We start from the raw sequence: 15624 nt of genomic DNA, 5'->3' as shown, positions 1-15624 counted from the left end.
CCACCAGGTCAAACTGCCTCCAATCACCAAGAAATTGTGCTTAATTGCTATTAATCTAGTTCTTGTTACACGCACAAGCACACACACACACACACACACACACACACACACACACACGCCAATCCAGCCATGATGAACCCTTTTCTCACATCATGAATTCATCCTTTATCTGTGGTTACGCTTTAATTTTGCTCCATTTACTGGCTAGATATGTGACCACGCTGGACATAGTTCTTCCCTCTCTAACCATCCGTGCCTTAGTGAGTCATGTCACTGAGGCAAAGCAAACCGCCAGTGTCACTGCTCCTTATAACCAAGTGCTCCGTGAATCTATAGTATGCATTTATTGCGCCATATGTGTGTAAGCAGTGCGTATATTCAGGGAGGTACAAAGCCGGAGTTTATGTGTGTCAAGAGAGAATTAAATGCTGCTTAATTACGCTGCATGAATCAGTGAGATGATGATGAGAAGAGGGGTTTACATTAGTCATGATGCAGGTGTGAAAGATTAAGTATACAGAAGAGCAACTGCTGCAATAACACGCCAAGGCAATCCCTGTCATCCAGGCTGTAGTTTTGTGGTGTAACTGTCACACATGATGTTCCTCTGTCCTGCAAATACACACAAATAACTCCAGCTCAGTCTCTAGATCCTCTTTCTCATGGGCAAGTGAAAGAGATAATCATTTCTCCAGTATGCAGTGCAGATCTGCTTATTTTGCAACATTTTCATGTTATTTTAGGACTGGTTTACATACAGGCCAAGAGAACTGTTACTTGTTTCAGGAAGTAAAGCTGCTGTCAGAGCCACTGAGGACGCCAAGGTCATGTCCTGCAGTACAGCCTGACAAATACTATGGCCCATTTATCGTTCCAGCTCTACTCCACAGTTTTTCATTGTGCTAGATTTACCAAAATGGACAAAAGTATCTAAGCCAGCTAATGGACTTCAACGTGACATCTGAAAACCTCTTAAGGTTTAAAAGTTTATAACTTTTCGTAACGGATACAATCCCTCTGACCTCACTCCTCACAAATGTTCTGACTGCAGTGGAAGTGAAGTTTTGACTTATAGTTAAAGGTGCACTATGCAGTTTTGGGAAAGAAAGATCTTCATCGACTGATATATATTTTTTACACCTAAAAAAACTAAATAAACAAACTATTTATTTTCGTGACTGAATAAACTCAATTAATGAAACGATCTGAGAGGACCACACAATCTCATACTGTTTTACTTTATTTGTATGTGGCGGACCCTGCCAACAGCGTTCTGGGGACCTTAATTTCTTCTGATATTAGCTTGTTTATTCATTTATGGAAAAAATAAATATTTCTTAGTTTGTATTATTACCTTGTTAATATTGTAAATATTAACATCTGAGTTTGAATTTCTTCTCCAAAACTACATAGCGCCCTTTTGAGTTGGGTATTTTACACAGCATAACCCAGAGAAGTAAATTCAACGGAGAGGTTTGTGCTCGAGTGTTTTCTGTCCCGCTTGTGATCTAATTATTCCCAAACGGCTGCATTTGGAATTAATACCTCGAAACTATAAAATGCTGGAAACAACTGGCTCGTTATTGGAAATGTCACTTGGAGTTCATGGATTGCCTTCGCGTAATTAAGCCTCATTCTCTGTAAAAAAAAGACCAATTGAAGTGTTTCTTTGTATTCTCTGAAGGCACCAATGAATCACCGAGATCCTCGCTGCTGCTTACGCTACAGTTAAAGACTGCAGGAACTTCACTGTGTGTATCGCAGTGTGCACAGTTTCAGGGAGCAAACATTCAGGGAAGGGAAGAAGCCTTCTGTTTACCCGGTGTTTGATGCTACTAAAGGAAGAGTTTCAATGAATCAAAAGCAGGGAACAAAGAACTCAATTATGATGTGATGTAACATTGGCTGAGTTAGAGTAAAGACACTGTGTGTGTGTGTGTGTGTGTGTGTTGATGGCAGATACTTCCATGGCTTCTGTGACTGCGAGTGACATTCTCCAGCAAGGAAAATGTATCAGTCTAATTGGCACTCTGTTTGAAATGCATCATCCGCGGACAGACGGTGGAACAGCGTGGCAGTCAGTGTGTGTGGATGTGCGCGCGTGTGTGTGTGTGTGTGTTGTGCGACAGCGCCTATTTAAACAGGAGGTTTGTGTCTGCAGCGGAGAGTGTGGCACTTTTGGGTCGGTGTAGGTAATAAAGCAAATTATTTGCGTGGAAGTGTCCCGTCGCTCGGGGTGCACCTTTGTGTGACCAGAGCGCATTACGCAACTCTGTTACTCTCAGTTATGTAAATAATTGATCTAGCCATGTAATATTCCTGAAGGTTGTGGCATTCAGAGGAAAACAAACACATTCCTCTCTCATGTCAAGTTTTCTCTCACTCCCTCTCTCTCTTCCTCCCCCTGTACAGGAGCCTCTGAATCGCTCAGTCAGCTCCTTTCCTCGTGAAAAAGCACTTTTCATCTCAGATTGGTTTGTGTGGTGTTGTTTTTTTTTTTTGTTCCTGCCTCAAAAAAAGTTTGCTGTCCCAGAAGAAGAAGGAGGAGGAGGAGGAGGTAGGGGTAACTAACAGGAGCTGTGTTCTGAGCCGTGCTGCGCAGTGCTCTTGCAGCCTACCTGTGCACATTTTGCCTGCAGTCGCTATTTAAAGAGAGAGAAATGCTATTAATATCTTTCTACTGTTTCCACCTTTCTCCCCTCTTTTCTCCGCTCCCTCCCCCTTCACTTTTCTCGGCTCACTCCTCCTTCTCACTCACCGTTAGCTCGCCTCTTTACTCCTCTCCCGACGCGGCTCAATAGTTCCTCTCTTTATTGCTTGTTTGTCAGCGCTTAGGTGCCGTTAGCATTGTGTAGGGCAGGTGTGTGTGAGTTGCACTTTTGTAAACACGCAGAAGTTGTGAAGTGCAACACTTTGACACACGTGCACATACATGTCGGTGATCCTCGGCTATAAATAAATCTCACGCTCTGATTTAGCCTTTCCTGTACGTTTGTTTAAGCAGGTCTCTGTGTGTTCCTGCGGATGTCCTTGTGGAAGGTGTCACTGCAGGTGTGTGTTCAATAACTGGACTGTTTGTGTGTTTGTTCACCTGCTGCGTGTGCACAGTTTGCGGGTCAATTCCTGAAAGCTGTTGTCAGAGCCTCATTGATCAGGTCTGGCGCCACACATACACATACACTTGTACATGTACAGGTATAGTGACCTGACCTGAGGGTCCTTTCACTCTATGTCCAACTTCATCCCTCTCCTGCTCGCTCTCTCCCATTCCTCTTTCTAAGTCATTCCACGGCAGCGATATTGTATCATTATCGCAATATGAGACTATATACCGATTAAGATTCTGCTGTTCTACAAACATTTTCACATGGCGTCTCTCAGACAGGGCATGAGAACATCACAAACATGATTCTGCTGCGTGCTCCTCAGAGTTGGACGGCAAAGCTGATAAAATTTTCTCGGCCCATGACTGATTAGCTGTCCTTGCTGTATACTTTATGGCTGTAGACGTAAGTTCAGGGTGAAAACAGCTAACGTGCCTCGTAATTGCTGTGAGGCAGATTTAGATCGACCGCTTGTCTTTGCCCACAGTCCAATGCTTTTAAGCTTTATAGAGAAGTGATGTCATTTCCTGAACTTACCAGACTTTTCTACTTGTTCTAATACTTGACTTTACCCACTTACAGTCGTCATTATGTCTACTTGAGGTGCGGATCATTAGAATCGATTAAGATTCTGCTGTTTTGCATTACGACTTTGGTGTTCTACAAACATTTTCACATGGCGTCTCTCATACAGGGCATGAGAACATCACAAACATGATTCTGCTGCCTGCTCCTCTCAGAACTGGACGGCAAAGTTGATAACGTTTTATTAGTCCATTATTGATTAGCTGTCCTTGCTGTATTCTTTATGGTTATAGACGTAAGTTCAGGGTGAAAACAGTTAACGTGCCTCATAATAGCTGTGAGGCAGATTTAGATCGACCACTTGTCTTTGCCCACAGTCCAATACAAGAGGGTGACGCTGCAAACGTTACTTTACAACTTTATTGTGCAACCGAGGCCAGAAAATCCACAATCAACATAGGCTGCAAATTCCGGATTATGATCTGTCACTGCGTTTATTGAATATCTCCCAAGTCCATATAGTGATGCTTCTCATAATCAAGACATTTCCAATACTGTATAAGTATACAAAATACAAAAACACACACACAAAAAAACAAAACGTACCCTCCCACACATACAAAAACAACAGGGTAAAATATATTAGGTACTTCACAATAAGGGGAGGGAAATAAGGAAATTGAACATGCAAACCAAAATACGATGACTAAGCAGTACACAACGACACAAAAGTTCTAGTGGAGTATTCAAAAGCCAGAGGACACCAAGCACAGTCACAAAAAGGGACTGACACAAAGTCCATCCGTCAGTTGAAGGTAGTGGAAGCAACTGTTGGCTGTACAGTGTTTCTCTCAGACTCAGACATGAATAAATGCACTGTTAAGACACCCTGACATGATCCACAAAGGGACCGTTAGACATAGAGTAGCTTATCTCTTCCAAACCGGAAATCATGCCATTGAGACTTTTTCTATAACATTTAGAATCAACATTCTACATTTTCCAACGTTTGAATTTGTCACCCCATCCTAGCATCTTTTGAGGAGATTTCAAAACATCAAATGATACACTGTTTACTGCGATAATAGCCTGCAAATATTGGGATATGATTTACAGCCTTCTCTTCAGGCTGCTCCTTCTTTCTCTTTCAATCATCATCTGTCTGCCCTCACATCTTTCTACCTCAGTTTCCTCAGTTTCTCCGCATCTTCCCTTTCAGCCTTCTTCGTCGCCCTCCCCTCTCCTCTCCCTCCGCCTCCTCTGTTGTGTGTAACTGATAGCTGCTTTATCATCCAGTGATGATTGAATCAAAAGTACATTCCCCCACAGTCCAGCTCAGCTTCTCTCTTTCCAGGCACGGTGACTGGCGTGAAGCGGAGAGTGAGCACATACAGGAACACACACTGTGTCATACATGTTTACCAGCACTAGTAATGCCTATTTATCTCACTAAAAGTGCTTCAACAGTCCAATCAAAGCGATGTGATAGCTTGGTTTTCACATATGTATGCTTTACAGGAAAACAGCAGTGAACGCACCCTGTCTAGTTTCCGTTAAAAGCAATCTGTTTGCCCTGTAGTCTGCTGTACATTTGTTTGTTGTCTGCCCCACCAGCAGCGCCATGGCCCTCTGGAGCTTTACAGGCCGGGAGCCAAATTGTATGCACTTTATACACACAGGGGCTTGTGGTGTGTAACAGTGATCGGTTAGAGTTTCAGGGGAGAGATAATATTGTACCTGGGATGTGAATGTGAATGAATAACACTTACAGAGATGACAATGCAAAGAGTTATGTGCGCTCTTTCTTTCTGTCTTTCTTTCTTTGTCTTACTTGCGCTTGCTTTTTGCTTTTTCCTTGATTCTCCGCAGTGTCCACGAGACAAATTGCACTCGCTCCGCTTTTGGAGAAAAGTCAGATATTCTGTGTATACAGCCGAGCATGCATTATTCTTTATGAAAACTTCTGGAGCAATTACTAATGCAGACAGCCTTACAGTAAACCTCCCGAGTGGATGACTTTCAGAAATTGTTTTAATCATTATGTCATGGCGACTTTGATTGGCTGCTCGATATGTGGTGCATCTATACATTAACATGCCCACTTATGACATGTATATTGAGTCAGGCTTTTACTCTACTGTATCCTTACTGCAACCCTGGGTCAGGTCACATGTCCAGGCTCATTGTAGCAGACGAGACACCATCCTGAGTCGCATATGCAGAGCGGTGGCATTGTGATCATCGCCTGTAAACAGATTTTTAAAGATTTATGTACTCTTCTTGGCCATGAGAACAATGTTAATCTGTTATTACTTCATCTCCTCTCTAAATCCTAAACCGTGAATGTTTTTTATGGAAATATTTTATTATGGAGACATTTTGTTGAGGCTCATCCGTAAAGCACTCAGAGCTGAGCAGATTTCTACCCTGATGTCCCCATGGGACCAACCCTGCTGATTTGGTGGATTTCGACTGATGCTTTGCTCTTAATTGACATTTCCCTGAAAGGAGGGAGGGATGGCGGATGGCGGATGTTGGTACTAGGGGTGGATGGGCGGGCGGCGGTGGAGAAAGTGTGCCCTCAGCAGAAATGTGACTCCCTTTCTGCATGGCCTAAAAGTCTCCTCATTTCATTTATTTATGTATTTATTTATTAATGTATTTGTTCATTTATATATTTATTTATTCAACTAAGCAAATACGGGCAAAGGCGTCGTCCTGGCGGGCGTTCTGAGGTCACTTAAATCCAATCCAGTATGAGGAAGTGTAGCTAAACACTTACGATGAGGTGATCAAAGAAGGCATTTGTGGATTTGCATTCATGAATTATGTACAAGTCATAAGTAGATGATGTCAGATGAATGACTGTTTAAAACTGGAATTAATATTGACTCGAATCTTGTACTTCAGTTGCTTTTTAGAAGATATTCCGTTCATTTTGTAAATTGTGGTCTCATTTAGAGTAAGATAGACAATAAAGCAGGCTGTGCTTCAGGGCATGGCTACCATGTGATTGACAAGACACTCACTGCCACGGCATGTCCTCGGGTTCTCAGTCAGATCAAATCAGGATACAGGCTCGGCAATGTGTTTGCTCTCCAGCTACAACCTCTCCAAACATGTGCACTTTTGGCTTCAGAGAAACCAGGATGGCAATGACTGTAATGGCAAAATCAAGGTTTCAAGATGGTAGGCTATAAACCAATGGAGGACACCACGGTGGATTTACACTTGGAATAATGGACCGACTGACAGACTGACTGATGGCTAGCAAGATGAATGAAAGTGCAACGATAGATTAGTGACAGATTTATGTTATGAGCAGCAACAACTTGGCTCGAAGCTCAGAGCCACAGACCGACCTGGGAAGTTGGAGAGTATGAAGAGATTGATGAATACATAGCTGGTTTTGGTCTTTTCTTTGGGATTTGTGAACAAGTAACAATCGAAATAAAGAATATCCTTTTCCCCATAGTGGTAGAAATACCACAGTAATGATATAACATTGTCAGCCTCACTCGTTCTTTAAGACACAGACATTTTCTTGGAGGACTGCGACATAGATGGTGTTAGTGGTGTATTGCAGCCATGTGTGAGTTTGGCAGATATTGTGAATTGAGGCCTGCCTGTGGCTTGTGGTCTGAATGAGGTGAGGTTTGAGGGGTTTGTTACACGACACCAAGCAGAATTCTACATTGTGATTACTCAAACCGACTGCGTAAACAGTTCTGTGGAGCTGTGTTGGCAGTAACTCTGCGCGGTGTTTTGGAGTTACTGCATGTGAGGGACGGTATCACATTCAGTTAAATACGGAGTTGCCTTCATAACTTATTTGTACGGGAATGGTGCGTCTGCATTTTGTAAAAAGCCGAGGTGTCGATCCAACTACCTGCGCTGCAACTTGTTTCCTGTCATAAAGCATGAGTCAATGAATGAAACCACCTGAGATGCTGCCCCCCCAAATACACATAGTGCATTGAGTTAATTGAGGGGAAAAAGACAGACGGTTTAGTCAGCATATTACTGATGAACGGCCAAAATGCATAGTTTGCAGAGAGTCATCGGGGTGTGTTGTCTTAAACTAACTCCACCGCGGCTGAAGCACAAGCTCTTCTCCGTGCACGGCTCGCTGGGCTGAGAAATATACAGTAGTAATTTGGGCGTTTCTGTTTATTCACACTTGGTGTCCGCCGTCTTTCTAGCTGTCTAAGATCTACTTTGACTTCTTATTTTAATGTCTCGCCATCTGGAAACTGTGGCCGGGCGGGCATACGGAACCAAAGCTGTCAGAGATGTTGATCATTCATCAGCTCCACACACAAACCGCTGTTTTTGCATGCAGTGTCAGACAGAGAGAATAGATGTCGGGGAATCAGGCTTTTCAGATCGAACACGGCGGACTCTAATCAGATATTTGAATTACCAGAAATTCTGTTTTGGTAATGTACCATCCCTATGTTCCTGTGGTTATGAACTTTCACTCAGCAATCCTCTTCAAGGGTCGTTCTTGCCCTTTTTTTAAGACTTGGGTACTCCCGCATCCGTATCAGATGAGCTGAAGTAGGGCTAACCCCTCATCACCCCCCCACCCATCAAACTCTTCATTTCATTTGCTAACATGACAAAAAGTGATGTTGTGACATAGCTATTAAATTTCTTGACAAATGGATTGTCAGTGTTCAGGTTTGATTTGGTCAAATTTGCATTCCTTCTATCACTTCAAGTAGAAGAATTTAACTATTTTTACTGTTTATGCTTTATATTTTGCTAACTATTAAAACTTTTTATCCTTTACATTTGCTAACTATTAAAACTTTTTATCCTTTACATTTGCTAACTATTAAAACTTTTTATCCTTTGCATTAACTACTTTAGCTTTTGATCCATTACTTTAAATTAACTATTTAAGCTGTTTTTTTTTTTTCAAATTAATTTTAGCTATCTTAAACCAGCCTATTTCAACAGTTTTTCCATGACTTTTGACTAATGTTAACTATTCTAACCATGATCCATGACTTTTCATAAACAATTTCACTGTTTCACTTTGATTACTTTTAGCCTACCTTGTTTTAGTTTGAGGGGAAATGGCTCTTTCTTATGCCCTCTTCTGCTGGCTGAAATGTGTTTATTTGTGATTTGCAAGTTTCTCTTCCTGTTTTTCGGATTAATGAGCTTTTTAATGCAATGGTTAAAGTGCGTTTCATTTCACACACATTAGCCTGGTGAGAGACCTGTTGATCGCATTACTGATGGAAGAGAAAGGGCACCATTGTGTGAGACCATGAGAATTGGTTTAACGGGCAGCAAGTGTTCTCTAACTTTGGGCTCTGACATGTAGACCAGCTGGACCAGCAGCTGCCACCTGGCTAATCCTGCTTCGCTGTTCGCTATTCACATGGCACAGTGCAGGCAGCGCTGGGGCGTGTTCTCACTTCTCTCTCCCTCTCAGTTCTTATTTTTTTTTTCACACATTTTGGGGTCAACTTATACTACAATAACAGGTTATTTCTAGGGTTCTGGTTGACTGACTTTATATTCTTTTTTGAATACCAAAAAATGGGATATGATAAAACCCATGATATACCACAAAAAGAAAGAACTTAGCGTACGTAGTGTAGAGTAAGGCGCAGGATATAATGATCGACGAAACATGATGAAAGCACAAAATGGGCTTTATTTCCTGGCTTTATCTGAAATGAAATTCCACCTCTCCTCTGTCGGGTGATACCGTAGATCTTTTTAATCTCGCTGTCAGCGGTTCCACTCAAACAACATCTAACAATAACTATTTTTCCACTGGTTAAGTGGGCCAGTGTGGCTGTAACCACATAAGTGCCAACATCTGTCTTTTCTGCAGCGCACCATTTAAAAACATAAATGTTTTAACTGTGAAGTTAAAGTTAATGCATCATCATAAGTGAGGGACATCTTTTGAAGGAGTACTTGTTATTTGACAGGTAGTTTGTAGCCTGTTCCTACAAGGGTTTAAACATAAGAGCGCTCCAGCATCTTTCATGTTTCTCCTAAAAGAGGAATTCACGCCGTGGGTGGAATGTTGGAATTATGAACAGCAAATGTGTGTGATAAAATGTTTGCGGATTGAAAACGATTGCATTTCCTCGACTGTTTGCAGTGTGCTCAGCAGTGTGTTCCTCATACAGGCGACATGATCGCGTCTCTTTTTTCGCCCTGAGCCCAAGTTAGCGATAGAGATCGTTTTGTGGAGACTTCTCACTTCTCCAGTGTCGTGGCAGAGACTTCCTGTTTATACTAACATGAGAGCACCTTGAGCACAAGACACAATTTACGAGAATTTATGTTTTGTATTATTCTGGAGTAGATCTTAGTCTGAAGTGGCCATTACTTCTGTCGAACAGTCATTTTTGTCCAAGTAAGAGCTTCAGGGTCCCAGTCTTCCTCTGAAACAAGTGCTAAAACAAGAGAACACTTTTCTACTGTGCAATTTACCGGCAGGATGAGAGTAAACTACTTCAGCACATCTGTAGATGCTGCCTTTTGTCTAGTCTCTAGGTATTTCTCCAGAAACAAGAGTTTAACATTAAACAAATATCTTACCATGAGGTTGACCTGACTTAAATGTTCAGTCTGAGCATGTTATAACATAATAATTAATGTATATTATTAGTTATTTATAATAAAACTGCACTGTACTGGCTTACATTGCTCTGAATCTTGTGCTGCTCTATTGTTTATGACTTGCTGTGCCGGTGTTTTATGGATCAACAATCATCTCTTCCTGTCTATTTGCATTTTTCTCTGTTGGCTAATCACTCAAAGAGGGAGAAAAACACACTTTAATGAGTTTTATTCAGCCCACTGATGATTAATCAGTTAAGAGTTCTTATTCTTGTTCTGATTCCTGGTATGTATTTTGAAATGCGTTTACTGACCTGCTGACCTTTGTGTGATTGTGTGTTTCAGTTTTCTGTTGGTGTTCAGCTGCTTGGTGCTGTCTGTGTTCTCCACCATCCCCGAACACCAGAAGTTCGCCAACCAAGGACTCTTCATCCTGGTGAGACCCTGTCACGCACACGTGACTGCTTCAGCATCAATTTTCATACTCTTATTATACACGGGGTCTCGCTTACTGCAGCGTATGTGCTTGCGTATGTGTTGACGTGTTTGCCAGTGGAGGCACAGACAGCCATGTAAGCAGGTGGGAGGATTCAGGTGTTGTTGACTGAGCAGGAAATCACAGACACGATCCACTAATCCTAATAGCTATCCCATAATCTCCCCTCTTCCTCTGTGCTCCAGCTGCTTTAGTGAAAGGTAATGGACACTCGCTTTCACCTTCTGAACCTGACTTGTCTTCTCTCAGCTCTCTCTTCCCACCTTGCTCATCTTCGCGTGTTATTTAATGGTGGGACTCCTGTCTTTCACATTCCCTCAGTTCGCTCTGTCGATCAATCACCCGGCCATTAGCAGGCAATCAGCCATTAGTGGACGTTACTTACACAAACATTTGCCCTAATGACTGACTGGTCCAGTGCACCTTAAACTGCCTGTACAGTCTTGAAGACTGATGAAGCAAGAGAGACAGAGAGATAGAGAGAAGACTGACAAAGTGGTGTGTTAATAGGCTGTGACTGCTATGGTGGAACTTAATGGTTTGAATTCAGTCTTTCATGGAATAAAACAATCTTGCTTTGAAACATTTCAGCCTTTATTTTACCCACCAGGTAAATAAAAAAAAATGTCAGTATAGTTGTGCAGATATGTAGCAGCTACACATGACTGCTAACAGTACTCAAAGGTATGATCTGTATAATCCTTATTTCAGCTCAGTAGAGGCAGTGTGGCAGCTTCACATGATTGGTGACATTGCTTACAACTTACAGTTGTTTTATTAATATGAGATTTATTGCCTAAATGTAAGGATTTTATCTTTAAAAATATATATATATATTTGACTTTTAAATGGAAAGAAAAACATGTACAAAACAATTCTTTACAAAGTGGTGGTCATTTTGTTTGGGTAGTGTGTCAAACGCTACACTCTACACACTGGTGCATGTCACTGACCTGTGTGTCTGTGTCTCTGTATGCGTGTGTGTGTGTGTGGTTTGTAGGAGTTTGTGATGATTGTGGTGTTTGGGTTGGAGTACTTCATCAGGATCTGGGCGGCTGGCTGTTGCTGCAGATACCGAGGATGGCAGGGAAGGCTGAGATTTGCCAGGAAGCCCTTCTGTGTCATAGGTGAGTGTGTGTGAACAGTGCGCAAACCCACCCCAGAGTCCTGTATGTGCTCGTAAGAAAACAGTGAAATCTTATCGCTTCTTAATGACTCTTCTGTCTGCGTTCCCTCTCTGTAGACTTCATAGTGTTCGTGGCATCGTTGGCGGTGATAGCAGCTGGGACGCAAGGCAACATCTTCGCCACGTCAGCCCTGCGCAGCATGCGCTTCCTGCAGATCTTGCGTATGGTTCGTATGGACCGACGGGGAGGCACCTGGAAACTGCTGGGCTCAGTTGTTTATGCTCACAGCAAGGTGGGACTGCTAAATATAGTTGCTTTTTACACATGGTTGATTACAAATGCACACTTTGTCTTGTTTATTTTTGAGACACTGGATAGTAAAACATTTAAAGTCTACTAATGCGTGGTGGCCACAATGCGGTTATTATGAGAATAGGAAGGAGATTGAGGGCTGGAGGTATTAAAAGGCCGGCCATTATGGACAGGATGGATAAATTGGATAAATAACTTAATAACTCTCAGTGTTGAGGAATATGTGGTGAGTCTACTGATGACCAGCTGTTATGTGATTACATTCAAACACCAGGCTCCCCTTAAGCCGCTCATTTTGGGCAATTAGTTGTTCGTTTTTGTGCTGACCCAAACACCTCACACCCACCGGTCGACCGCACAACACAGTCAGACGGCGGTGATGATGATGAATTGATGCATCGGGCGTCCAAGCAGAACCGTGCAGCCAAGTCAAAGTGGAAGCCCAAATGTGATGATGGTGGGAGTTTAGCCAATAATGATGATAGTGATATGGTAATGACAACAGGGATTATGGCGGTAAGGATGCTGCTGCTGCTGCTGCTGACAGGTGTGATTGATACCAACCTCTCTGTTGCTTTCTCTCAGGAGCTGATTACAGCCTGGTACATAGGGTTCCTGGTCCTGATCTTTGCCTCCTTCCTCGTTTACCTGGCAGAGAAAGACAGCAATGATGACTTTGTCACCTATGCAGACTCCCTCTGGTGGGGGACTGTGAGTACTACATAATGCACACATGCATACAAGATGTAAGATTTACCACTGAAGTCAATTATTTCCAAAAAGAGACAGATCAGAAACAAGAGGGCAGCAGGCAATACAGACAATACAGGTGAGTATAGTATATAACAATAACATAATAATTACAATAAAAGTGCAACCAATTAACAATGATACAGAACAAAAGCACACTACAGTCCTTAACAACTGTGTGCGGTTTTGAAATATAATATTTATGATAACTGTTCAGAGGATTTTTCCGGCATCAACAGAGAACTGAGTGTTGGCAAGCTTTGAATTCATGATATTAGGTAGAACATTTAGTCAAAAACGGTTGTATAAACTGCACATTGACATGAGAATGTGTGACATTCAGGCAGGAAGATTATAGATCATTTTATCAAGATCAGTGAACTTTCATTAACAGTTACGTGATTAATAACTGACGACCCCAAAGCATGTGATTTAATGGATGGTGAATGGACTTTCTATAGTGCTCTCCCAGTCTACTGACCACTCAAATCACTTTACAGCACTTGTCACATTCACCCATCCACACACGTTCATACACTGATGGCAGACGCTGCCATGCAAAGTGCCGGCCTGCTCATCAGGAGCGGTTTGGGGTTTAGTATCTTGCTAAAGGACACTTTGTGCAGACAGGGGAGGTGGAGAATCGAACCAGTGACCTTCCGATCACTGGACAACCCAATCTCCTGGAGTTCAACACCAAATATTTTCTCATGTGGAGTTTTTGTACTGTGGACAACTTAAGCTTGTGTGCCAAACTGAGATATAAAACACATTAATCATTGAGTTTAAGAGGAAACACAAATGTAGCATTGTGCAAATGTAATGACACACTTTGCATTTGTGATCATTTTGTGCGTGTTGAGATCATCTATATTTTTTTCACCCACCCAGATTACTCTAACCACTATCGGGTACGGTGACAAGACCCCTCGAACCTGGCAGGGGCGACTCCTAGCTGCCAGCTTTGCTCTTCTGGGAGTCTCCTTCTTCGCCCTGCCTGCGGTAAGTCTCTTTTATTGCACTGACTCCCAACTATGCTTGTGGCTCTTCTCATGACTTTGATTTGACCTCTGACCCATAGGGAATTCTGGGGTCGGGCTTTGCCTTGAAGGTGCAAGAGCAGCACCGGCAGAAGCACTTTGAGAAGAGGAGGATGCCTGCTGCCAACCTGATCCAGGTAACGGCCACAGTGAACAGTCAACAGTATGCGATACGATGTTGAATGCCAAATCATTTAAAAGATCATTATTGTTTAATAAATTCACACTCCGGCGTTTGACTTTCTATTTCTGTGTCATGCGTGTGTGTCTTCCTTTAGGCTGCATGGCGTCTCTACTCTACAGATGCCAAACACTCCTATCTGACAGCCACATGGTACTTCTATGACAGCATGTTGCCTTCGTTCAGGTAGGTTCTCCCATCTGTCTCCATGTGCAGCGCTGAGTGGATCCAGCCATTAGAAATCTGTGGTTGTCTTCGGTTCTTTGTTTGAAGTGTTGTAATAAATGCAGACAGAGATTTCAGAGCTGCATCACAATAATCAGTGATACTTTTGGTTCCTGGTCATACATTCATATTATCATGAAAAATATAAAAATCGAACATCGCACAATTACTCTACAACTTTTGTCCGACAGGAACCCTGTGGTGGTTTTAAGTTTTAAGATTGGTGTTTCCTCTGATTTTTAAATGACTATTTTCAATTGGGGCCCATTCATTTCAAAAGCTTCTGTCACAACTATATAGTTACATTTCCATTACTTTGGTTTTTACGCAGTGGTTTCTAATTTAATTAATTTAACTAATTTCTGTTTTGCTTAAAAGGAGGGGAACATGAGAAACACATACAGAAACTCAAGACATTCAAAACGTTCACTTAAATTCATATTTTCACTTCTTCCTCTCAAGTATCCCTCTTCTTTTGAGCGTTTGGACCATTCAAGTGGCCTTTTTGTTGTTTGAGTTTTTCATATTTTGTTGTTTTTTGTTTTCATTTGTCATGTGTTTTTTTTGTTTTGTTTTATTTGTGCACGTGGGTTGTCAGAGAACTGACGCTACTGTTCAGTCACCTCCAGCGACAGCGTAACACCAAGAAGGTTCTCTACAACTCCAACCACACGCTGCTGTCTGGGCTGCGGCCCTACAGCTCCCCCTACCTGTCGGGGGACAGGTACGCACCCCGCCACCTCACACAGCCTCACAGTACATCCAGACAGGTGGCATAAAGTCTACCCATACTCATGCACACACGCAGACCAGAACATTCAACAGGTGCACAAAGAAAATCCAGGTTTCCGGAGCTTTTCTGCATGGACGTGTTGTGTATCTAACAATGTGTCACTAACGCTGATCTGAGACCACTGTGTTGCAGGCCCCCCCTGGCTTCTCTGCATTTTTGTCTGCTTAGCTCATACTTTCGCCATCTCCACCGCCTCCCGCTGTTCACTCACTGGTTGCCTCTTCCTGTCTCCCTCTTTCTTTCCCTTTATCTCCATCACACCTTTTCCGTGCCGTCCACCCTCCATCCTTCATCTGTTCTCAGGAAGGCAGAAGTTCCATGCAGGTTTGTTCTTCAAGTCCAGAGCTGTGCTTGTTGGTTTAAAGGGTTATCCATATAGCTAGAGCTGCATCAGGTTCATAACTCCTGTAGCATAAACCAGGGAAAAGAAGGGACTAATGGAATTATGCATGCATTAGATGAGAGAAGCACATT

General features: G+C 42.4%; 1 protein-coding gene across 9 annotated transcripts in view; it reads left to right on the top strand.

The window, feature by feature from the left end:
- The window catches only part of kcnq4 (potassium voltage-gated channel subfamily Q member 4), a 51275-nt gene that overhangs the window by 20209 nt on the left and 15442 nt on the right, over positions 1–15624 (top strand). For 3 of the 9 annotated variants that reach the window (XM_030411582.1, XM_030411584.1, XM_030411583.1), the window contains exons 2-9: positions 10572–10662; positions 11723–11849; positions 11966–12141; positions 12747–12872; positions 13803–13913; positions 13993–14088; positions 14230–14318; positions 14956–15081. In XM_030411582.1, the coding sequence (XP_030267442.1) occupies positions 10572–10662; positions 11723–11849; positions 11966–12141; positions 12747–12872; positions 13803–13913; positions 13993–14088; positions 14230–14318; positions 14956–15081 (942 nt within the window). Of the gene's footprint in view, positions 1–10571; positions 10663–11722; positions 11850–11965; positions 12142–12746; positions 12873–13802; positions 13914–13992; positions 14089–14229; positions 14319–14955; positions 15082–15453; positions 15475–15624 lie in introns of all 9 variants that reach the window. The other 6 variants (XM_030411589.1, XM_030411588.1, XM_030411586.1 and 3 more) reach the window with 3 other exon arrangements.

This window comes from Sparus aurata, chromosome 3 (assembly GCF_900880675.1).
Source record: "Sparus aurata chromosome 3, fSpaAur1.1, whole genome shotgun sequence".
NCBI lineage: Eukaryota > Metazoa > Chordata > Actinopteri > Spariformes > Sparidae > Sparus > Sparus aurata.
This window is presented reverse-complemented; position numbering and strand designations above follow the sequence as displayed.